General features: G+C 32.6%; 1 protein-coding gene and 1 pseudogene across 1 annotated transcript in view; one reads left to right on the top strand and one right to left on the bottom strand.

Moving 5' to 3' along the window:
- Positions 1–7,471: 7,471 nt before the first annotated feature.
- On the bottom strand, positions 7,472–10,644 carry LOC130591046 (uncharacterized; annotated as a pseudogene).
- Positions 10,645–11,037: 393 nt separating this feature from the next.
- The window catches only part of LOC125496459 (subtilisin-like protease SBT5.4), a 20,130-nt gene continuing 4,551 nt past the window's right edge, over positions 11,038–26,616 (top strand). Inside the window, exons 1-10 of the mRNA XM_057393938.1 lie at positions 11,038–11,290; positions 11,483–11,565; positions 16,490–16,596; positions 16,723–16,820; positions 20,261–20,434; positions 21,753–21,861; positions 22,083–22,641; positions 23,473–23,576; positions 23,734–23,848; positions 25,397–25,399. Of these exons, the coding sequence (XP_057249921.1) occupies positions 11,038–11,290; positions 11,483–11,565; positions 16,490–16,596; positions 16,723–16,820; positions 20,261–20,434; positions 21,753–21,861; positions 22,083–22,641; positions 23,473–23,576; positions 23,734–23,848; positions 25,397–25,399 (1,605 nt within the window). The remainder of the gene's footprint in view (positions 11,291–11,482; positions 11,566–16,489; positions 16,597–16,722; positions 16,821–20,260; positions 20,435–21,752; positions 21,862–22,082; positions 22,642–23,472; positions 23,577–23,733; positions 23,849–25,396; positions 25,400–26,616) is intronic.

Raw genomic sequence — 26,616 nt, 5'->3', positions numbered from 1 at the left:
TTACTCATGTTCTGCAAAGGGGAAGCTCATTCAGCTTACCTATTGTTACAAGGTCTGAAACTCTTCTCTGAAACATCAGGGCTACAGGCCAATAATGCCAAATCAGCTCTTTACTGCAGTGGCATTAATGAAGATGAAGCAAATAGAATTCAGCAGTTCTGGCTTTTCTAAGGAGCAATTGCCTTTTAGGTACCTAGGGGTACCAATTAGCAATAAAAAACTCTCTGCAGTTGATTGTGAAGGTCCGGTGGAAAAGATGGTAAGTAGAATTCGTTTGTGGAGCACTAGGAACTTATCTTTTGCAACAAAAAATTTAAATATAAATAGTAGATCAAGCAACAAAAATCTAGAATTAAACAAATAGCTAGATAGATAATAATAATAATAATAATAATAATAATAATAATTAAACAATAGTCTAAAATAATAAATCATACAGTCCCCGACAACGGCGCCAAAATCTGATGCGTGTCGTTTCCGGAACAAAATTAAATTTATAAATCACTCATTCACTCTAACAAATAGATAAGGAAAGTAAGGGTCGAACATATAGAGACTGCATTATTATCTTAAACTAATTGTTTACTTATATAAATGACTATTATTATATAAATATGGGGGTTTGGATATCACTTCTATACTAAAATTGTTGAACTAAAATATGAATATATATAAATTGGAGGATATAAATTCGGTTTTAGAATATAACTAAGAAACTAATAGGAGACATGTAACTTTCTACAGATATTGGGTATAATAATTGACTCATTCGATTAGCCTATTATAGATTGGTTAACTATATAATCCCTTGAAAGCAAGTAGATTACTAGCTTTATCTTTCTGACTCGCTAAATCCCGTGAAAGCACGAAAATTTTATCCTAATCAAGCTAAATTAATCCAACCATGAAAGCATGTATCAAATTATCAACTTGACAGCATTAGAAACACCAACCAACCGAACTCAAACTTGCCGGTAAGCTGCAACTAATTGAATTCAATTATTACACAAGATTCTAGTAATTATAATTAGACCAGAAAGCTGCAACCTAATTAAAACTACAATTAATCTAGCAATGGAAACATGAAATAATTTAGGTGATCAAACTAAATTAATAAACATGAATCAAAAACCAGATAATAAACCTTGTATAAATACCCAAAAGAAACTAATCGTTTGTAACACAAAAAAACACGTAATCTCATAAACCCATATATCAATAGTCAGTTACATGTTCCTACTAGTGTAAAACTACTATAAATTCGACATGTAACGAAAAGAAGGGAGTCCACTCATGGTACACCTAGGGGCATTTTGTAATTAATTGCAAGTTAAGGGGCACGCTGGTAATTTCGGGGCAATAAATGACAAAAAGCAAAACAAAAATTGAATCCAATTCTTTTTCTCGCTCATTTCTCTCAATTCTTGCTCACCAGAAAAATCTGATTTTCAATTCTTCTCTCTCTCCTCCTTCCAAACCTTCCAAACACAACAATGGAGATCTGAAATTCGCGAAAAAAAAATTCCAGATCTGAAATTCGCGAGATGAACGATGAGATGATGATGAGCGGATCGAGATGATGATGATGAGGCGACTGAAGAAACCCACAACCCATCCACGACGATGATGAAGACCCACGACCCAGATCTGATTATGTTTTTCCATTTATTTTGTTGTTGTTGTTTTTCTCATTTCCCTCAGTTATTCGTATTGCATAAACCAGATGTTTTTGGTTGTTTTACATGATCAGGACATGAACAAAATTATGGGTGCTGATTTTGAATTATCATTGTAGGAATGAGCAAATGTATTCTGCAATAATTTTGAATTCTAATGTTCAAATGAGTCAAGCATCTATGCTTATTTAGAATGATTGAAGATTATGTGCTCATTTCATAATTTGTGTTGGATGATTATTGCTGCTTAGTCAACTCTTATACTTGCTCTAGTCTTTTTTTTTTATTCATTTCATCTCTTTCTTCATTTTCTTTTTTGCTCACTGTAATTAGTTCGTTTTCGTAACTGCTCATTTGCACCAAGTTTGCTCATTTTCTTAAATGAGTAGAAATACTTGCTCATCTGCTCATTTTACTCATTTGCTCATTTGATCATTTGCTTAATTTGCTCATTTGCTCATTTTGCTCATTTTGCTCATTTTGCTCATTTGCCCATTTTGCTCATTTGGCGAAAATAGCCTTAGGTGTACCATGAGCATGGTATACCCAGGTTTACTATAAAGATTCTCAAGAAAAGAGATAAAAGAAAGTAGAGAAAACTCATTAGGGACGAATTTTCGGGCTGAAATATCGCCATCCTTTTTGGCACATGCTCATCACCGCTCTTGCCTTCCCAATGCCGCGTACTACCTCCTCCTTTGGCTCTCTTCGCTTATGTATTTGTCTCCGCATATTTAAATTGCTCTCCTTCTCTTAGGGTCTAAAAATCCCTTTTGTTTGTATTCTCCGTGTTGTTTATTTCGTTTGCAACATTTGGCTTAGCCCATCTTCTCACTTAATTATCTCTATTATATAAGGGAAGGGGTGAGCAATGGTGTCCTTTTCTGAAATGCCTATTTTACCCCCTTCCCATTCTAAATTACAAATTCACTTACAAATCAAAGGGGGTTTCAGATATAAATACCAAAAATGTGATTATAACAATCACTCACAAGTCAACTAAAATCATAAAATTGCATAATTTACGTTATGCAAATCACTAAAATGAAAAAACTTTACAAAAACTTAAAAATTCACTAAAATGAGGGACGTGAGAGAGGAGAGAGAATGAGGGATAATATATTTGACGAATCCCCGCTCAATATTTCAAAGCCCGCGATTTCGAAATTTCAAATTTTTTCAGGAAGGGCTGCGCTTTTTTAAAAAAGCGCAGCCCTACATAGCAGAAGGGTTGCGCTTTTTAAAAAAGCGCAGCCCTTCACTTAGTAGGGTTGCGCTTTTAAAAAAGCGCAGCCCTTCTGCTTAGTTGGGCTGCACTTTTTAAAAAAAGCGCAGCCCTTCACTAGTAGGGCTGCGCTTTTACGAAAAGCGCAGCCCTTCCTGCGCAGCCCTTTCTGTTTTTTCCCCTAGTGAATAGGTTTCTTTTGTTTCTTTTCTTTATTTTCTTTTTATTCTCTCCTAGACTCCTACTTCTTTCATTTTGTAATTGTATATGTATATGGGTTGCTTCTCTATAATGTAATTTCGACCTACTAAACAGCTGACTTAGCTCTTGCTTGCTTCTCCAAAGTTGTAGGTTTTCATCTCAGGTTTCCATAGCCACTTGAATCGCCTCGTTTTGACTCCGGATGGTGAAATACGACCAAAATACTACATCAGTCCTGCAGATTTAGTAATACTCGAATTTAGTTCATCTTTTCAAACTCTTAATTAACTAGGTTATCATTAAATAATTAACATAGACACAAATTTATCTTTCAAACACTAAAAATAATTATCAAGTGATTAAACCGAAATATTCTAAAAGTATAATATGTAACTCATATACCTCACAAACCACACTAAAAATATTATATTAGAGGGTAATATGTGTATAAATACAAACTTGTCAGAGTTAGACATATAATTATAAAAGATGACAAATTGACAACTGTATCAATAACAATCTCCTAAATAGCACCCAAAATGATACTACAAATACAAATGTATTTGTACCAAAAAAATAAATTGAAGAAACTAGAAAATTGAGAAGCAATCCAGGATAACGAAATGAAGGCCAAAGAGTTGATTAGTTGAGTCAATGAGCAAATAAACAAGTAAATTAATCTATACTAATATATTAAAAGGCGTGCGCGAACAAGAAACGGTGCCACGTGGCGCTCTCCCTAAGGGAGTTTTACTCCATGTAATCCATAACAATAAAAAAGATTAGAAATTGCATAGTATAGGATTTGATCTCAAGACCTCAATAAGATATACTAAAGTCTTAACCATTAGACCAAATATCATTTAGTGTTATCATCTTAAATTATAATATTAACAAATGAATTTTTTTTCTCACCCGGGGCGTAGCCCGGGAATAATAACTAGTTAATTACAAAATTATGGAAAAAGAATAGAAATGAAAAGGTATTAGGCTTGCGGATAGCCTAGCAAATCAAAATCAGCTAAGGATATAGCTATTGGTTTGAATGTTTTATGTCTTTCGAGTACTCCCTGTTTCGTACCAACTACTAAGATACTTTATGATGAGTAATTTCTAGTCGCTATGGAAGAAACTTGAAACTTGGAAGTTCCACTCACTCTGGTGATCTAATTTAATGCAAGCATCAGTTTAATTTTTTTTTTCTCAGAGTCGGCCCGAATTTTTGATGTTTCATTTAAATCAGTCTTTCTTGGAAAAAGGGCTTCTGATCGGGGAGAACTAAGGTCGGATACACACTGAATTGTATCCCTCGATACAACATTTATTAAGAGTTATGGGAGGTAAGAAAATGGAAACAGAAAACCAAGAAAGATGGAAAAAAAAAGACAACTAATAAATGTATGAGTTATGACTTATTAAAAATGGGGCGTTATGGCCAAAATGAAACCAGAAAAAAAAGAATAAAAATCAGTGTCATTCAAAATCTATGCTATAAATTGTGGAACCAAATTCACAAAAATAACAATCTCCAAGTGAAAAAATTCACAAAATGTCAAAATTGATGGGGTCATCTCTAGTATTCGTAGTCATTATACTAATGGTAACCATCAACCTGTGCCCATTGCAAGCAGACCCAATTTCTATGGAAGTAAATCACAATGTCACGGTAGCCGAATCCGACATAACGTATGCTCCATCTCCTTCTAGAGACCCAGCATTGGCAATTTGTGCGTCGAGAATAACGTTAGACTGCGGCGTCGAGATTATTAGAAACGACGAATTCTTTACAGTTCATTTGGGGATAAATGTTGTAGGCAGCTCATACGGATGGGTAAGACATGTAACGATTTGATTGTTCATGATCTGCTCTCTGATTTCGCTAAGTTTAAGAAACGATCTACTGAAATGCATCAAAGGAGTGATTATCTTTGGAACAAGTGCCTCAACGTCGGCACTTCCAATTCCTATACCGAGCAGAAATGGCTTTCAGGGTTTTTGGAGACTGGAAAGATAATAATCGATGTGGGGAATACAGTTGCAAAAATGCTACATGGTTAAAACTTAAAACTAGCTTTAATTTTTCTATACCGTACCGTACAGATGATATACAGAGTTCTAATCTATAATATGTATGAGAAATTAACTAAATAAAGCTACTTCTAAGATCCGTCCTAATTAAATATTTTATGAGAATCATTTTTTATGTTGTAGCAAATGATTCGATCTCAGGCTATATATAGTATGTACGTACTCATGTATAAATTATGTTGCCATTAAACATCACTGTTTAATCCTTATCACTTACTCTTCCAACTTACTTATCAGGATATGGTATCACATGCTCAACTAGTGCTTCACTTTTAAACTTGTTTATGTTTATGTTTTTTTTTTCCGAGGAAAACGTATGTTTGTTTCTTCAAAAATAAATAAATTAAACTAGTCACGGAAAGAAATTAACCTAGTCATAATAAGGCTAATTCTCTTTTTAATATTGGACTTACCATTATCTAATTTTAATTTTAAAATAGGCGATCTTTTACAAGACAAACTCTTGTTTTTTTGATTTCATAACTCTGCATTCACTTTTTTGCGGACCAATAGAAACATGTATGGCTACTAATAACGATTACTATGCCTTTATACAAATCATTAGTATTTGATGATATAGGCATTATCTGAGTTAAGCTAAAACTAAAGACCTCAACTTTGCCAAAAGATAGGGTTAAGGACTTCAACTTTGAAAAGGTACGGTTAAGGACCTAAAACTAATTTTTGTTACATTATGCTTAACATTGTTAATTTTAGGCATTTTAATGAATTAAAAAATTAAATAAAACAGCAAAAAAAAATAGTACCTATTTATTTTCTCTCTCCTTTCTCTTCCTCCCTCTTCAAAGTCACTTGATTTACAAATGATAAAAAAAATATTACTTCGCTATAATTGACACTAAAATAAAAACATGTACATTGAATATATATGTTATTCTATTTTCTCTTGCAAATTGAGATCATTTGGAAGAAAAATCACTTGATTTTCGACTACACCCACATTACCATTAGTTTCAGTCATGCCGGAAAACACACCCATATATAAGAATAATCATATAAAAATTAAGAATATAAAAGCTAAATCTATATATGTTTGAGAAATAGAACTTAAAAGTGTTATTTGTAAATAAAGAACACATATCCACGACATTCATTGTTTAATCCTTGTCACTTATTATTCCATGTATTAGTGTGTGTAGCAATTACCAACCATATGTCTATTTAAGCTATGATTATTCCCTAGTTTACCAAAAAAAAAAAAAAGAATTTTAAAAGGAAAAACACAAATCAAAAGAAACATCATCTGCCTATATATACTTCATAATCCCTAGGAAATACTTTTGAATGATTTTAAAATTGTATTTTACTATTATATATGGATTAAATAATATTTTCATATACCATCTTTAGTTTTTCAACATGCTTCTTATTTCTACCCGGCTACAAAATGAAACAACCAAAGTCTTCATATTAAAAAAATTTCTAGCCTCTTGAAAAGTCTAAAGTGTAATCCAAACTTGTCCGATTGCACTAGAGCGGAAAACATTTGGACTGGAATGGAATTCGAATTTTCAAGTCTAAACATTTTGGGACTGGATTTGGGTTCACCCTTTGGAGCCCAACAAGTTCAACCCAACCCACAAAATATTTAAGCTTATAATATACGTACTGATAGTTGTTAGATGTTTGGCAATTAGTAGATATTTGTTAGCTGTTAGCTGATTATATTAGCTGTAGCAAATGATTCGATCTCAGGCTATATATAGTATGTACGTACTCATGTATAAATTATGTTGCCATTAAACATTCACTGTTTAATCCTTATCACTTACTATTCCAACTTACTTATCAGGATATGGTGTCACATGCTCAACTAGTGCTTCACTTTTAAACTTATTTATGTTTATGTTTTTTTTTCCGAGGAAAACGTATGTTTGTTTCTTCAAAAATGGATTAAAATAGTTACGGAAAGAAATTAACCTAGTACTCATAATTAGGCTAATTCTCTTTTTAAAATTGGACTTACCATTATCTAATTTTAATTTTAAAATAGGCGATCTTTTACAAGACAAACTCTTGTTTTTTTTTTCATAACTCTGCATTCACTTTTTTGCGGACCAATAGAAACATGTATGGCTACTAATAACGCTTACTATGCCTTTATACAAATTACTAGTTTTTGGACCCGTGCAAAAATGCACGGGAAGGGATTTACTTAATAAGACAAAATTTCCAATGAAACGAATAGTAGACAACAAATTTTCTAATGAAAGAATAAGTAAAAGTTATAATAACAAAAATTACAAAAATCTGTATGAAGTTATATATTTTGGAACACTTCCTTATAAAGAACATTTGTAGTTGCTTTGCACACATTATTCTCTTTATCACAAATAAGAATTTTAAGTCATTTATTGCTCGTGACTTGGGAAATAGCGACATATAACTGACCATGACTGAAAACAGGCCTTGGTAAATACAACCCGACATGCGACAATGATTGTCCTTGACTTTTGTTTATTGTCGTGGCAAAACACACAGTTAAAGGAAATTGCCGTCTTTGAAATCTGATAGGAAATTTTGTTGAGTCAGACGGTGTTAGTGTCATTCGTGGGATGAATACCTTGTCACCAACATCGCTCCCCGAAATGACAGTAGCTTCGATAACTCAATTGCCTAAATGCTTCACTACCAGCCTCGTGCCATTACACAATCCAGATGTCTAATCAATATTACGAAGCAACATGATCGTTGCACCAACTTTTAACTTAATACTATGATTTGGTAGGCCCGAACACTTTATTGTGTCTAAGAATTCGGTAGAATATATATCATGAGCCCCTAAGTTCCCTTCATCTTTACTAATTGCATCACAACTCAAGTAAAATTCCTTATCACTTGGATTTGTGGACAACACATGATCATTTACCTTCTGAACTATTTCATTAGTTGGAGCTAAAATTGCTCTTTCTTGGAAGTATTTGGCTTCCCAAAGGTGATCAGTGAGTGAAGGGTATGTGATGTCGACAATTGATGATATGGGGTCATCTCCACCGTCTATAAGAATATCTTCAGTGATTTCAGTATCGACTTCTCCATCATTGGGCCCTCCAGCTCTGCCATCACCAACACTCAGTATCCATTCTGAGAACACTAGTAGAATAAATGCTATTTGCTGCGGTTAAAAAGTGCCCTATTGCTGCGTTTTTGGGCGTGCAGCAATTAAGGGCGCAGCAATAGGTATTAATTATATTGCTGCGGTTTTAAACCGCAGCAATATTGACAAATATTGCTGCGGTTTTTATGCCAAACCGCAGCAATATATTTATTTTAAATCAGATTTAGAAAGCATATTGCTGCAGTTTTTAGGTAAAACCGCAGCAATATGCTATATTTAATAATAAAAAATAGACATATTGCTGCGATTTTTTAAGTAAAACCGCAGCAATAGGGTCTGTACAGGTAAAAAAAAAAAATTTTTTTTTTGTATTTTGCCATCAAATTTGAAAGACAAAAAGGTTAAAAGCAAATAAAACAGAACTTATTGAAACTAATAACAAAAAATTATTATACAAAATTCAAAGACATAAAAAATTCAAATTGAAATATATTATTACAATATATTTAAGACAGAATATAAAAAACCAAAATTATAGTAACTAAAAAAACAGCAAAAATATTTAAGGCAAATTATAGACAACCAAAATCATACAACTCATCAAAAGTAGTATTCTGATACACAAATAATTACTAAACTATTGTTGTAGAATAACAACACAAAACTAATCGAACCTAAACATCTATATATTCAATAAAAATAATATTTTACAAACCCACCACATGAAAACAGCATTACAGAGTTAACAAAAAATTAAAAATTAAATATGAAAGAAAAAATGGAAAATATGAGGAGAGTGGCTTCTTATTCGCTCACAGAGAATGGAAAATGAAAAAACAGCATTATAGAGAATTAACACAAAACTAATCAATATTAGCTTGGCGGCTTCGTCGGCATCTCGTTTCGTTCACTTCGAAGATCTGGCGAACGAAAATCAACGCCGGTGGGAGATCTGGAGAACGAAACCAAAACCAAAACGAAAATCAAAAACAAAAACGAATAAATAGATCTGGATAACGAAAATCAAAAACAAAAACGAATAAATAGATTTGAGATATGGAGAACGAAAATCAAGATCAAAAACGAAAATAAAACACGAAAATAAAAAACGAAAAAACAGATCTGAGAACGAAAATCAAAAAGAAAAACGAAAAATAAACCAAAAAAACGAAAAAATAGATTGGAGATCCGGAAAACAAAAATCAAAAACGAAAATCAAAAAATAAAAACGAAAAAAAAAATAAACAGATATGGAGAACGACGGAAAAAACCTTGTTACTCGTGGCGAAGATTGAGACCAACGAAAATGGACGGTGGAAAGAATTAACGAACGGTGGATAAATGGCGCCGGTGAGAGGTAAGAGGAGAGAGGTGAGAGAGGAGAGAGGGTGAGAGAGGAGAGAGGAGAGAGGAGATGAATAAATGGCGTGTGAGAGAGTGGTGAGGAGAGAGAGTATATGGGATAAAAGTCTAAAGCGGCTCAGAGAGAGAGATAAGTAAAGGGTGAAAAAACCCTAAATGGCTGAAAAAGTGAGATGGGTAGAAGTAAGAGAAGCGATTTATTTAATTTTAAAGGTATTGCTGCGGTTTTTTTAAAGAACCGCAGCAATATATTAAAATAATGTTTTTTTAATATATTGCTGCGATTTTTGCCGGAAACCGCAGCAATATATCCTGGTCAAAAAGTCAACATTTTTCATAAAATATTTGTTGATACCATATTGCTGCGGTTTTTGGCCGAAACCGCAGCATATCTTTATTTTATATTTTTCTTTTTCTTTTTACGTGATATATTGCTGCGTATGGGCAAAACCGCAGCAATATCACCACAGCAAATAGCATTTATTCTACTAGTGGAAGTCCCTTATTTCATTAGCATAGACGAAGAAGAACATGATTGAAGTCTCATATTGCGTGTAAGCTTAAAAACTTTACATGAATACCATAGAAACAAAGAGTTTAAGGTCGCAAATACTATGTCTTGCCTTGTACCCTTGGGTATAACAGGCAAAATCTATCTTAAATCACCACCAAATAGAGATGTAAATGGATCGGGTTCGGGGCGGGTGGAGCGTCACCCGCATCCATCACCCGCACCACCACCACTTCACCCGATCCATCCATCACCCCATCCATCTCCACCTGAATCCATCCATCCATTTGTAATCGGTTAAACGGATGGATCGGGTGATTAACGGGTGGAATCAAATAGTATTAGGAGAAGAAAGAAAAATTACTAACAAGGCACCAAACACAACAACTTTACCTCCAAATGATCGATGCAAATTATCTCGATCAACAACTTGCATAAACTTCACAAGGTAGTTGGTGAGGTGGTCAATCAAGCCCAATCTGGGTTCATCCCAGGGAGACATATTACAAACAATATTATATTAGCTACAGAGCTAATCAGAGGTTATGGGAGAACTCAAATTTCTCCTAGATGTGTAATCAAGGTGGATATTAGAAAAGCCTATGATTCTGTGGAGTGGTCTTTCCTTGAGACCATGTTATGGGAGTTAGGCTTTCCTCAAAAGTGCATTAGGTGGATAATGGTTTGTGTTAAAAGTGTTTCATATTCATTGTTAATCAATGGTATTCCCACTAAGGCTTTTAAAGCAAAAAAAGGATTGAGACAGGGAGACCCTTTCTCACCTTTTCTGTTTGAAATTTGCATGGATTACTTGAGTAGGTGCTTGGGGAGACTCAAGTTAAACCCTGACTTCAATTTTCACCCTAAGTGTGAAAAAAATCATCTTACTTATTTAATGTTTGCAGATGATCTACTCTTATTTGCTAGAGCTGATATGAGTTCCGTTGTTAAAATCATGAATGTTTTGCAAGCTTTCTCTCAAGCTTCAGGCCTTTCTGCTAGTATAGAGAAAAATAGTATATATGTGGCAGGAGTTTCACAAGCAAAAGCTGCAAACTTGGGTGATATTGTTCAATTGCCAGTAGGAGTGCTCCCATTCAAATATCTGGGAGTTCCTTTAACTTCTAGGAAATTAAACTTTGCTCAATGTAGACCTTTGATTGAGAAAATAACTGAGAGAGCACAAAGCTAGATGGCTCACCTTCTCTCTTATGCTGGAAGATTACAATTGATCAGAACCATATTGAGTAGTATGCAAAACTACTGGGGACATATATTTCCTCTCTCAAAAAAAGTAATTAAGGCTGTTGAGAGAATATGTTGCAGATTCTTATGGACAGGTGCTGTCAATCCCTCTAATAAAGCTCTTGTGGCCTGGGCTCAGTTCTATAAGCCAAAGAAAGCTAGAGGTTGGAATATGATAGTATGCAGTTATAGAACAAGGCAGCTATTTCGAAGCTCTTGTGGGCTCTGGCCTTCAAGTCTGATAAATTGTGGATGAGATGGGTAAATGCATACTATATCACAAGGGGGTCTATAAAAAGTGTTACTATCACTAGTAACACTTATTGGCTTCTTAGGAAGATAATAGACAGCAGAGAACTATTGAATGATCTTAGAGGCTAGGATGATGTGGTTAGGTAGGGTCAATATAGCATTAAAGTTTGTATAACATGCTTCTGGGCAATGCAGAGACAGTTGAATGGAGGAGGCTTATAAGTAACAACAAGGCTACTCCAAAAAGCAAATTCATATTGTGGCTTACATTCCAAAATAGGCTATATACCACTGATAGATTGATTCACTGGAACATTAAATGCAACAGAACCTGTTACTTGTGTGAGAGAGATTTGGAATCAGTTAGCCACTTATTCTTCCAATGTGAGTATGCTGATAATGTTTGGAGACCATTGCTTCAATTATTAGGGATAAATAGACATGGTCAGTGGTTTCAAGTGGAAAGTCAAATTGCACCTTCAAAGGCTCACAGTAGGAGCAGAAAATCAAGACTATATGTAAATTTTGGTAGCCAATAAAAATTTTGAATTGCCGAAAAAAAAATCATAAAATCATAATTTTAAATAGTATTCTCAATTTACACAATGTATATATTCGGCTAAAAATGGGAGGCCAAAAAATCACGCTATCTATCTATATAAGGCTGACATTCCGACTAAAATTACTTTGCAAATTGAAATTTTGCGTTATTAACTTTGATTACAATAGCATAAAGTTTGAATCATCTAATTAAAGAGGCGTTGAAATTCCTTTTAGTTTATTAGTGACTCCGATAACGTTAATCTAATAAGTATTCGAATTCATTTTGGTCTAATAGTACCTTATTTCCTATTTAACCTAACACTTTTCTTTTTAGCCATTTCTTTTGAATCTACACATTGGTTTCTTTTTCATTTTTTAATCTAATAAGTATTCCCAACATAAACCAGGTTTATATGCATCATCTCTCCATCAAACAAGTACACACCTCACATTATCACACCATCAAGGACCAAAGTAGATGAACAAAAGTACAAAACACAATAAAGTACTCTCAAACTTTCCCTCTCCTCTTTTCCTTTTTGCCCCTTCTTCTCCTTCTCATTATGAAATTATTATGCAAAAAGCCAATCTTTTTTTAGTAACAAAAATTTAGTTCGAACAAAACCAGTTTTTAGAGTTACAAAAAATGAGTTTCTACTGATTTCCTTACATAACTAACAAGTTTTTTTACCTATACATAATGGATGGGAAGTTTTTGTTTAATAAGATTGTCAATCCAAATACTAAATCATAAATTCTGATATCATAGATAAAAAATCAATCTTCATGTGCAAGTGTTAATACTGTAAGAGTTCGGGCTAGCTTTTGTAGTTATTATCGTGGTGTATACCAATTTTTTTTTTTTTAAAATGTTGATTCAAAAAGTTATCACCCTGCCTACGTATTGTTTGTACGACTAGTGGCACTTAGTTGTTCAACCGTTTTCACTCCCACTTCTTGTTGTCCCACTACAATTCCCTCTATTGTTGTCTTACACCGCTGCTACTACCTTACACCAGACCACCACTACAATATACACTTCGTGAAGGTTTTGAAATAATTTGTCCGTTAATATACACTTTGATATGAAGAATCGTAAACAAATAATTTCTAAAAAAACAATTTCGATTAATATAAAGAATTAATATAGTCATGAAAGATTTGTTTCAAAATTTTGTTGTCTATACGTAGTTTTTACTAATATGTATTAATAATAATACTATTAAAATTAATGCATTGGATACTCTGAAAGCAAGATGTTGCATTAATTGTGTAGCAGACCAAGTATTATTTACATAGAAATATCTAAATACTAAACGTGTAAATCACAACTATTATTATGAAATAGAAAATTGTTATTTACATCAAAACGTGTATAAATCAATATGTACCATAAGTATGTTCATTCTATTTCGCCAGAAATTTTATTACTTTATGTTCAATATTTTTTCCCACTTGTTGTGCTTATCGAGCTAATTGAAAAATAAACCTAATTATTAAATTTGTCTAGTCAATTTTTGATGTGTAAATGCTTTTATATCTACTATATATAGAGAGATTAAAATTTTAATTAGTATTCTCAATTTACAAAATGTATATATTCGGCTAAATATGGAAGGCCAAAAAATCACGCTATTTATCTATATAAGGCTGAAAATCTGACTAAAATTACTTTGCAAAATCGAAATTTTGTGTTATTAACTTTGATCACAATAGCATAAAGTTTGAATCATCTAATTAACGAGGCGGTGAAATTCCTTTTAGTTTATTAGTCATTCCGATAACGTTAATCTAATAAGTATTCAAATTTATTTTAGTCTAATAGTACCTTATTTCCTATTTAATATAACACTTTTCTTTTTATTAGCCATTTCTTTTGAATCTACGCATTGGTTGCTTTTTCATTTTTTTTATTGAAACTTGTCCCTTTTACTTTCTTCTCTTTCTTCATCCGTGTGACCCCCTTTCTAATTTTATAAACCACCTTAAATTTATCCCTCCACCTTTTTAGTTTTTCTCTCTCATTTTTAGACTTAATATGTGGTTCTCCCTAAAGTAAAGTGATTAATTAAAAGGGAGCAAAGGTCACGAAATAGGTGCCGCTAAAACAAGTACGCAACTTTCTTTATTAACCCAAATTAATTTTTGCCTTATTGGATACACTTCATTTCATTATATTTTATGATAAAATTAATATTTTTTTGAGGAACATACTGAAAGATAGACCTCCTTTTAATTTTCCTTTTCTTTAAACTTAAATTTCAAGTATAGATTATGGTAACATTAGTTAATTAGGTTTTAATTTTCAATTTTTTAAATCTTGAGTAAAATTATATTGAGCCTTCAAATTTATATTACACGCGTGACAATAATCAAAATAGTAAAAAAAACAACTTTATTATGCATTAATGCTCACCAAATATAGATGACTAAAACTTCAAATCTAAATTGTGGATGCTTAACATGTGGCAAAAATTTTATTGCTTTATAGCGCAAAAAAATTCAGAATAAGTTTGCTTACCTTTAGGGTTTTATCAATTTTAGCTTTTTCCTCTTCAAAAAGTGAGGAGATAATGCAAAACGTGGAATAGGAGCAATTTTTTTTTAATGGGGAAGCAAATACGAAAGATATGTGATTTAGGAAGGTATTTCAAGATTTTAACAACAACGAAAATAATGGAATATGTAGTTCTTTTTTTTATTAATTGGGTAATTACTAATTCAAATTGCACGAGTTCTATTTGTGTGGGGGAAGAAGTTCTTTTCACTGCAATCTGTAAATAATCTTATGTGTTTTATGTGTCAGCTATATGTAGTTTAACTCCAGCTGCACCTACATCATTATGTATCCGGGTCTACCATCCAAGCTTTGCTTATTAATAAGTGGATATTAGATTTAAATTGATCTTAATAAGTTAAATATAGGAAAGAAAATGTAGCTAACATACCTCTAATAAATCTCTTAATGTACTCATTATATATATCGAACCCAAAATGAAATTTTTTTCCCATTAATTAGATGCGTAACATAATATATTTTGGGTGTAACATGTTACACCATAACTTACTGTGTAACAAAATCTCACACGTATATAACGACATAAGACTCTAACAAATGATGACATAACTATTCAAATAAGTTTCTTTTTACCAAAAAAAAATTGATTTTTTGATTGTTATATGCAATAACAATTACACCCAATAATTTGTGAAAAGTATATCAATTTTTAAGGACAAACCACTAGTCACATAACCTTCTAAAAACAATCCAATGTTTCATGTACAATAAATCTATTTGCACCAAAATATGAAAAGAAATATATATAATCAACAAGGAGAATAATTCGGATAAAAATTTTGAAAAAAGTATTTGAAAAGCTCTTCGCAGTGTAAGAGCGATACACTTGTAATTAATCTTTGGATCTAAATATTCAAAGAATGGAGAACTATTCCTTCTCTAAATTTGGAACCTTTCTTTTTATAGAGAACTAATTATAGAACTATATACTCTTTAAAAAAGTGTATTACTATCTCTCTGATTTGAATCAAGAAAACTACATACAATTATCAAGCTTTCTCATTTGAGCTCGAGTAAAAAAGAAAAGATAAAGAGAGGAAAGAGTTTAAGGTAGACGATAAGAAAATCAAATATACATAATTTTAATAATGAAAATTCTAAAGCTTTTAAATTATTTTTTTATCACTAGTTCTTCTTTCTTCATTGCAGCAAGTACCTATCTTTGCTTACCCTAAGGTAAGTTCTCAATCTGGCCATCTTAATTTCTTAATGATAAACATGATTTTATTAATCATAAATCATTTAAAAACAAAATTATTCTACTTAAATTAGTTGTCACATTACTAATTTACTCCATCTGTTTCCTAAAGATCTTATCTCTTTCCGTTTAAGTGCGTTTTCAAAAGATCTTCGCTCTTTTACTTTATTCCTTATTTGGAATTTTTTTTCCCTTTTTACCCTCTCATGTCCATATCATATGGTCCACCATTACATTATTAATTCAATTTTACTACCTTTCTCTCTCCTACTTTAACCCCTTTTTATTTGTTTATTTATTTTAACCCCTCTCTCTCCTACTTTACCCATCCCACATCCCACACAACTAGATCCTCCTTGGTATTTGTAGGAACAGTAACAAGGAAGATTTTTAGGAAACGGAGGGAGTAAATTACAATTATCAATGTGACTATGAAATCCATATACCCCTAAAAGAAATGAAATCCATATAATAAGGCTAGTATATATTGAAAATGTTGATTGTAATTTTGTTGATATTTTTCATATGTAGCACTACATTATCTACTTAGGATCTCACCATGCGGAACCTCGTTTATCATCTAGTTCTGAAATTATTACAAACTCGCACCATGAATTGATTTCCTCAGTATTAAGGAGGTATGAGATACAACTTCTTAAATATATGTTTCTTATTACTTCTTTTATATGTTTTTTATTACTTCTTTAATTTCTCTTTTTCTTAATGAGTACATTTATATTTATATTCATGAATCTATGTAACAGTGATTCTAATCCTTCCGAAAGGATGATATATTCTTATAACAAGATTTTTAATGGCTTCGCTGCAACTTTAAATGAAGAGGAGGCCAATGAACTTGCAAGTAAGACATATGATACAGATTAATATTAATGTTTTTGTTCAAATTTAGATTTCTTAATTAGTTCACCACGCTCGCTCGCGTTTTGTTCTCATTTCTTGGTTAAACATTAAAGTTTTATTAGAAATATTACAGATAGTAAAATGATGATAATAACTTTAGCAATATATTAGTATCTTAGGAATACTTTCAATAAGTATATAATTAGTATTAGGAATCTATATTACTTTATTATCCGTAACATTCCTAATAAAGTTCAAGAGAAATTATTTACCATGCTTAATAGAGGTGTCCGAAAATACCCTACCGAGTTACTTGATCAAAAGAGGCACGATAAGGGTTAGGCAATAGACCCCATTTTTATATTTATAGACTACTAGGGTACCCAAATTATTATTTTTGTGTTACTTCAGTGCTCCCACTTGATCAATTATTCCTCAATTCTCATTAGGGGTGCGTTCGGCTGTGAGGAAAGTCTTTTTTAGGAAAATTATTTCCCTCTATTTGCTTTGGTGGGATCAACAAAGGGAAATTATGGGTTAAACTTCATTGTCCAAGGGTAGAAAATTACTTTCCCTAGGGAGGCAAGGGAAGCCACACTTTCCCCCACTCTATTAAACAATAACACAACATAAACACTGGAAAATGAGTTCAAAGGAAAGTCATCAACCAAATAAATTAAAGGAAAATTAGAATGATTGAGTTTTTCGCTAGATGTTGGAAATATTTTCTATCCAACCACACACCCTAGGTTTTTATTTTAATTAGCTTTCACACTCAACTTCTATTTTCTTCAATAATTATTTTTGCTTTAATCTTCAATTATTCAAGAATGATTGGTTTTGTAACATAATGGATAAATTTGTTCAGCCAAAAATATGAGATTACTTACCTCAATTTTATGTTTTAGTGGTGTGGTTCATCACAAAGTGTTGATAAGAAATTGAAGATGCAAAATTGTTTTTTATTTCGACATCAGCTGAAACAAAATTACTAAGAGATAGGCAAAATAGTAGCTAGAGAAACTAAATGGAGAACTAAAGTTAAACCAATGTTGTGCGACAATATGTGCTTGTTAACCTCAAAGGAGGTTCTTGGAAGGTGTAGGATGGGCGACCGCATAAGGCCCTGGTACTAGAGGGCCCCCGAAATTTAGTACTTAACCTAGTAACTACGAATATACTAGTTAAAAATAAAGTTGAGTAGTTGGTAAGATAACGGGTTTTTCATCAACCGGTATATAATTCGAATCTTGGTGAGTCTGTTTTGTGAAGAATATTGATTTTTTATCTTGACATTTTTTTTCTACCGTTCTTTTTTCCTAAATTCATTCATCCCATCTTTGCAAATCTAAATTCTTTCCGATATATAAAAAATTATAGTCTTATAAGGCATTGTTTGATTCATCTGAGTTACTAAATTACGAAAATCAAAATTTGACAATCTTTACTAATATATAACTAAAGATATTAATGATACATATTTTACATTGGCACACATGAAAAGAAGATATGGCAAATCCTTTTGGGAACGGAGGATATACTATAGAACTCTATTTAAAAAAAAACATGACAATCCTATTTGGTATTATTCATGCTCCTGTAATGTTCCTCTTTTATATAGATGATGTATAATTTTTTTTAATGTTTGTAAAATTAAGTGAAGGTTTACCTAATACTTAAGAATGGGAAAGTGAATTCAGTATGTTATTAAGAAACAGTACTCTTTAAACCTTTTTCAAACACTATTATAATAAAGGGCAAAGAGAATAGGTTTTATAAAACATATTCGGAGCATACCATTTTTCTGCTAAGCGCTCTACAAAGTTTATAGAGCTATAGATAGAATCCTTGTTTATGCTTAGTGGTAGAGAACAATTGTCTGGCATAAGCTCTCTCTATTCCTTTCCTGAAATTGGCAAAAAGAGTAAATAACAAGTGTCATGCTTAACCCTTCTGTTTTGCATTACAATAGAGAACATTTGCATGAGACAATGGCTTTTTCTTCTTCCCTTTTTATTAAAAAAAACACGCCTAAAATCACGTATTTCAACATTCTTTTAATTCAATAAATTATCCCTTCAACTCTTCTCGAAAACCTATATGTCCATCAATTCCAACAATTACAAAGCAGATGCAGTCAACATATGATTTTCAATATACTCCATAAACTGGGAAAAGAACATCAACGTATGTGAACTAAATTCAATAGATAATTGAGAAGTTGTAAGTCTTGTAACACTCTGACCCTAAACGGGCTCGATTCTATCTTCACTAATGCAAATCTAAGACCAAAATTATCCTCCCATACCAACACAAGTTCTTCCGATGTACTTTTCCTTAAGTACACCCTGATAAATTTCATAAAAGGTCACCCTTCTGAAGACTACTCCCAGCCAAGCAGGCTTGACTTTGGAGTAATTTAGGAAATGAACTCTCTAAAAGAAATATATATTTTATTAGTATAAGTAGTCCGCTAAATGTCTTTTAAAACAATAATCATGAGGGATTTTAAATACCCCACTTCAGGCAAGCAACGACCTCGTTTCAATTAGGACTTCACATGTCGTCCCAACAACATGTGGTTAGCCCCAGTCTGATCACTAATAACATATTCGACCACACATTATATAGCTCCAGCATCCTCCTCGACTAGGCAACTAACCTTGGAGTCGAGTTTATCATTAACCAATGCGTATCTTGGGCCAACAAGTGTCCTACAAACAAAGACAAGTTCTTACGGCACATTTTGTCATCACTTTTGTGCATCATGATAAACATCCTCGGTTGTAACCCATCCTAAGACTACTCCTACCCAAGCGCAGTTACCTTTAGAGTAACTTAGAAAATGAGATTTCTAAAGAAAGATGCATCTTAGTATTATAAGTAGCCTGCTAAATTCAATTTAAATCAATCATGAGAGGTATTATAGAAGCAATTAGAGGAAACAAACTCAAATCAACAATAAAATTTGAGAACTTTTGAAAAAACATCAATGTACATGACTTGAATATTATTATCATTATTATATTATTATTATTATTATCATTATTATTATCATTATCATTACTAAAAGTTATATATAATAGTAATAAAATAATAATACATAGTAATACTAGTAATGCATGGAATTAAATTTTTGTATAATTATAGATTTATGAGGGTATGAGGAAGAGGTGGTAACTCAGTCGAGTACCACCTCGAATTTTAGGACATTTTCCAAGGGTTCGAATCCTCATCCCAACAATATATTAGGGCATTCACTTGTAGTGGCAATGTGCCTTTAGACTTGGTATCTTTCGACTTGTACCCAACCTCTGTGTTAATGTGCTCTGCATGCTAGTAGCCTAGTAGGGGTTGGTATTCAGACTAATTATCTTTTCTAATAAATAAAATAATAGATTTGTGAGGATATGTATATTTTACTTGGTGATTTTCTTGCAGAACATCCTAATGTTGCATCGATTTTCGAAAATAGAAATCTTAAGATGGCAACAACTCAATCACTGGATTTCTTGGGATTACATTATCCGCCAAAAGAGGCACCAGAATCCAAAGATTCGATATGGGAGAAAGCAAACTACGGAGATGGCATGATCATAGCAAATATTGATAGTGGCAAGTTTTTTTTTGCTTTTCCCTTTTGGAACTGACAAGTTTTTTTGGCGTTTTCTTACCCATCTTTTCATATTGAAAAAAATCAACAACAGTTCGTTCATTTTGAAAGATCTATTGTTTATATCAAAGCTCCCAACTTTGTGCGAGTTTCTTCCCAAAACGGTATTTCAAATAAGTTAACTTGCGAAATTGGTCATCAGATGAATATTCGTTCAAATAACCTTTTAAGCTTTAAAGAACCGTTTTGAGAGCATACTCCCAAAAAATTGAGACCACTTTAAGATAATTAAAAGTTGTACCTTTAAAACTGAACACCAACCACAGTTTGGATCGGGAAGGTCAATTTTTCCTTCTATATTTGAGAGTGCTACTAATGGAGAATATAGAACAATCTAATAGAAATAAATAAGTTACTAAAATGAATATCATTTGGGCATATTGTTTTCTGGGTAACAATGATAGGAAATCACTTGGGGACTCGTATAAGGATATGTCAGTTGGGTACGTCCATATATTGGTTTGAAAAAGGCTATATACACACTGTTTGGTACCAAAAACATTGTAATACTTTGTTTTGCCTTTTTTTGGCAACTAAAATTTTCGGTTGTGCAAACACACGCTTTGAATGTGCAAGTATAAGTTTTGATGTGCAAGTTTAATTTTAGATGAGTACACATACTCTTTAGATGTGCATACCTAATCATTGGATGTGTACGTAAACACACATTATGGATGTCAAGCATGATTTTAGACGTGCAAATATAGTCTTGGATGTGCAATATGTTGTTTCCATGTAGAAATAGTCTTTGCTTATGCAAACATACGTTTTGGATGTGTAAGCATACTTCTTGTATGTGCAAATCCGCAATCCAAATGTGAAATATAGGTTTTGCATGTGCAAATATGCATCTTGGATATGGGAACATAATTTATGGATGTGCAGACATTGTATTTAGATGTGCAAATATAGGTTTTGGATGTGAAAATAGTATTTCGGATGTGCAAGAATCACTACTTACTTCGATGTACACTTGTTAGGTGAATCAACAAAAGTAAAAAAAAAAAATTGTCAAACTTGTTTGGTACTTAACAATTTGTTAAATAAGGGGATTCTATCAACTTCATAACAACAACTTAATAATGAAGAAATATATTTCACTTTACAATTAAAAAAGATTCAGAATCTTTGATTACTAATTGTTTTTGTAAAAAAATAAAATGAAATGTATATACTCAAATAATCAGTCATTTACGGGTTTTTAACTTCCTGTTAATAACAATTTCCTCCTAACAATTATTAACATATGTTTTGGCACAGGTGTTTGGCCGGAAAGTGAGAGCTTTTCTGACAAAAGCTTTGGCCCTATTCCCAAAAAGTTTAAAGGAGCGTGTGCAAATGAGCATGATCCAGCATTCAAATGCAATAAGTTAGTGGTTTCAATTTAGCTTATTAGTTTGAAAAATTAATATATAATTACAATTCAAAGTTGTGTTAAACAACGAGAAACCAAGCAAATCTTAGTTTTGGTATAGTGGTAAGATTTTGTACCTCACAATCTTGACTCACAAGAGATACTACGCTTGGGTAAATTAAGTTGTGCAATTAATATTGAGATGTATTAATATACTTGTCGTATACGTATTTAAGGAAGTTGATAGGAGGGAGATACTTTTACAAAGGTGTTATGATACAAGCTAAGTCAATGAACGTGAGCTTTAATGATACGTTGAGCCCTAGAGATGATATCAATGGTCATGGCACTCATACACTATCAACAGCTGGAGGTAATTTTGTCCCTGGAGTTAGCTGTCATGGACTAGCAAATGGGACTGCAAAAGGAACGGCACCAAAATCACGTGTGGCAGCCTATAAAATAATATGGAAATCTCTAGTCCCTGATGAAAAAGCTATCACTAGTGAAATGGATATGTTGGCTGCTTTTGAAGCTGCTATGGATGATGGCGTAGATATCATTAATTTGTCCATGGGACCAAATGAATTTGTGGAATATACAAAGGATGCTGTTGCAATTAGTACTTTTCATGCTATGAAGAATGATATTCTCGTAGTCGCTTCTGCATCAAATACTGGACCCTCACCACAAACAGTTGAAAACACAGCCCCATGGGTGTTAACTGTTGCTGCATCAACTGTAGACAGAGAGATTTCTTCCTACATCATTTTAGGAAACCATCTAAAGATCAAGGTACATACATGTTTATGTTTGTGACAACCACACACACAACCACACACACCACACACACACACACACACACACACACACACACACACACACACACTATATATATTATATATATATTATATATATATATATATATATATATATATATTATTAATATATATATATACTTCTATTATGAAATTCATGCAAGAGCTTCATTTTTCAAGCACTATCTCGGTTTTCTTTCTACCTTTGAATGACCTAATTAACCCTCCTCAGTAAAATAGTACACCAATTATTTCTATCACATCAACTTTTTACAGTAAATTAAATTAATCCTACCCTACGTTATACAACCTACTTCATACGTCAACGAACCTTATATATGGTCGAATTTGTTGAAATTCATATATATATAGAATTGTGCTCCTAACTACTCTAATATCTTTGATTTAACTATTGTAGGGTAAACGATTTGTTGAACCTTTAGGCCGATCGATGATAATTCTACCCATTAATCAATGGTGCAGAAGCTCATCTTCCTAACTCTAATATCACTGATGCGTAAGTTAGCTAATCTCCTTCTTTTTGCTTTATATCCTATCTTATACATTAATATTATCAGTCGATAATATAATATAAGCCAGCTACAAACCATTATGAAAAATTAGATTCCGAAATTCATAAATATTAGTTATTTGTTCCATTATACTTGTATTTGAATTTGTTTGATATCAAACATGTAACTTTTTTGTCTGATACGTATTATGGATCTAGTTTATGGTGTGGAAGTTCAGCTCTGGATCCGCCAAGGTCAAAGGAAAGATTTTAGTGTGTTTATACTATTCATTACAGACCGCAATGGATACTATTGATAGCGTGTATGCTAGACAACTTGGCGCTGCCGGTCTAATCTTAGCAAGTGACGAGAAGCTGGATCACGCATTTTACAGGGCCAAGTTCATCTTCTCCCAACTGTTATTATTAATTACAAGGATAGCGAAACTCTTTTTGGCTATATCAACTCCACAAGGCAAGATCTATTATTAACTCTTAACTATATACTTTAATTTCGATTTGGGCTAATAATAATAATAATTACATTGCATGTGACAGGAATCCTACTGCGTCATTCACTACAACAAATACTTCATTGGGAACAAAGCCTGCTCCGATCATGGGTTGTTTCTCATCTAGGGGTCCAAGCAAACTTAGTCCTGGAATTTTAAAGGTTCAAATCCTTCATCATCATCATTTTGTCTACTTATGTAACTGTTATCTTATTTGACCTGGGCAAACATAACTAACAAAGAAATTAACTTAGTGACCAAGTTAGTTACTTAATTACATACCCATTCTTCTTTTCACTTTAAATTTAAAGTAATTTTTAATAAATATAATAACTTAAAACTTGACTTTTATTTCTATTAATGTATGAGAAAAGAAGTTGATGCCATATCTATTTAGATTTATTTTAAAATTTGTTTTAAATATAGGAAAAATTGATCAAAATAATTCCAGATCATGGGCTTTTTATAATCCTCATTCCTAATGAGGATTATGTCTAAGTAACCCAATTATAGGGGCTTCTTTCAAATATACTCTTTCTTCTTTCTTTCCCACATCTGACATGTAAGAATTCAAGTTATCCCACCTAACAAACTAGATACAAAGAACCAAAAAGAGGGAGTACACCATCTACCAATTTCTGCCTAGTTTCTCCCTCTACCGTTTCTCTGGCTTTTTTCGTTGTACCAATTTAATTTATAATTATTCCTCCATTTTCGAGTGATTTCTCCATAAGAAACAACAAATTCACTGATTTCTCTTCCTCCTTTCTCCATTTTCGTGGTTTCAAAACAGCAAACAGCAAATTGCGAGTTACAATTTGGAAGAAAACTGTGAAAATTATTGAAGGTTTAAATTTACTATTTCGTGCAATCTGTAGGAAACAGAATAGACTGTTTCGTGCAATCTGCATGAAACAGAATAGACTGTTTCGTGCAATCTGCATGAAACAGAATAAACTATTTCGTGCATATTGAACGAAACAGTCTATTTGGTTTCATGCAGATTGCATGAAATAAGGCAAATCGATGCATAATAATTAGAGATGTAAATGGATCGGGTTCGGGCGGGTGGAGCATCACTCGCATCCATCACCCGCAACCATCCTCACCACCCGATCCATCCATCACCCGGACAAATCACCACCCGAACCATCCATCCATTTACTTTCGGGTGAACGGATGGATCGGGTTATAATCGGGTGAAATTACCTCAAAATAATGCTAACCATAAAATTTCAGAAAAATAAAGTTTCAACCGACAAAATCATAGATTCACAACCACAATTCAAATTAAGTTTAAAATCACAGTAATTCGCATACAGAAATTAGGAAAATTAGGTTGGGCATTGGGCTTTTGATTTGGAAATTTAGCTGGGCCTTGAGGATTAGACTAAAAAATGTTTTTTTAAATAAACGGGTGATGGGTCGGATTAATGGGTCAGGTGATGGATGAAAATTGTCCACCCGAATCCGATCCATCACCCGCTCCGTTAATCTGTCACCCGTTCACCATCCGTTTAAACCGGGTTTTTCACCCGTCCATTAAGACGGATGGACCGGGTGATCGGGTGGTCCACTGGATATTGCCATCTCTAATAATAATCGCCCGATAATGCATAATGACGAAAAAAATGAACAACAATTAGATTGAAATTCGCTTGAGTCAAAATTATCGTCCATTGAGTATCAGATTAAAATTTGTGAATTAGGTCGTCTATGAAGTTTTTTCCTCTAACAGTTAGAAAGGAGGAGGAGAGAATATTTTGAGAGAGAGAGAGAGAGAAGAGTTTTTATATAAAGAATTTGATTATAAGGGTTTTTTGGGCTGCGTTAGTAAAGTGAGGCTGTGTTTAGTAACCCCCATTCAGACTTGCATTTTTATATTAGAGATTGCTCATTTTTTTCTAGGTTTGAGCGAGGTTGACGGTAATCGATTTTAGTTGATATATTATTGAAGGTCGATGTTGTCATTGCCGAGTTAAGGTTTTGTGGTTGAATTTGGTTGAAGAGTAAAGAGAACGGGTTATACTTTAAGCCGTTGAAGTTCATGAGCAGCCGAGCAAGGAATTTTAGAGAATCTAGGTGATGAGTAGGGAATCTCTATTATATATCACAATAGAGGTGGAATATAAAAAAAATAGAAAAAGTAAAAAGTAAAAATAAAAAGAAAAATGTAAGTACTTAATTAATTAAAAAAATAAAAAGATAATAAAGACAAAGCAAAAAGATATCATTTAAAATTCCTGATTTAGTGGGATAAACTGATTAAAAACATAAAAATTCATGATTTATTAGATGTATTTAACAATTAATTTAATTTTCGACATGCTTTTGCATGCATCGAGTGCATGACTGGTTATAGAAAATATTGGCTGGTTATAGAAAATATAGGTGATGAACAGGGAACAATGGTAACTTTGGGAAAAGGAATCGTTTTAGGCCATGCACTGTGAAATGGAAAGAGAGAGAGAGTGTGTGAGAAATTACTTGTTTAATCAAGAACAAGTCGCACCGGAATAATTTTTGAGACGTCTCCAATAGTTGAAAGTTGAAACTATTTTAGAATAACTTGGTATTGAGATTATGAAAAGTGAAACTGTTGAAGTTGGAATTATCGTGGAAAAACATTCCTCAAACATATATAAATATTAAAATTGTCTATTATTACATATTTACAGGCCAATTACTATTATTTGAAATTTATTCTCAAAGCATTGCTTTTAGTTAAAATGAGTTACGTTTAAGTTAAAAGAGGTGACTTTTCAAGTTGAAATGGGTTACTTTTGAAAAAAGAGTAACTATTAACCCTAAATTGGTCACTTCTATACAAGTAATAGTTATATATTTAGGAGAAAAAATTATCCTTGTCTCACAATATTTATTATACACTCATTTCATTCAAGAACTTTTTATTAAATATATAGTGCAA

This window comes from Beta vulgaris, chromosome 4, assembly GCF_026745355.1.
Source record: "Beta vulgaris subsp. vulgaris cultivar EL10 chromosome 4, EL10.2, whole genome shotgun sequence".
NCBI classification, from domain to species: Eukaryota; Viridiplantae; Streptophyta; class Magnoliopsida; order Caryophyllales; family Amaranthaceae; genus Beta; species Beta vulgaris.
Note: the sequence above shows the minus strand (reverse complement) of the source record. Positions and strands in the feature narration are given on the sequence as shown.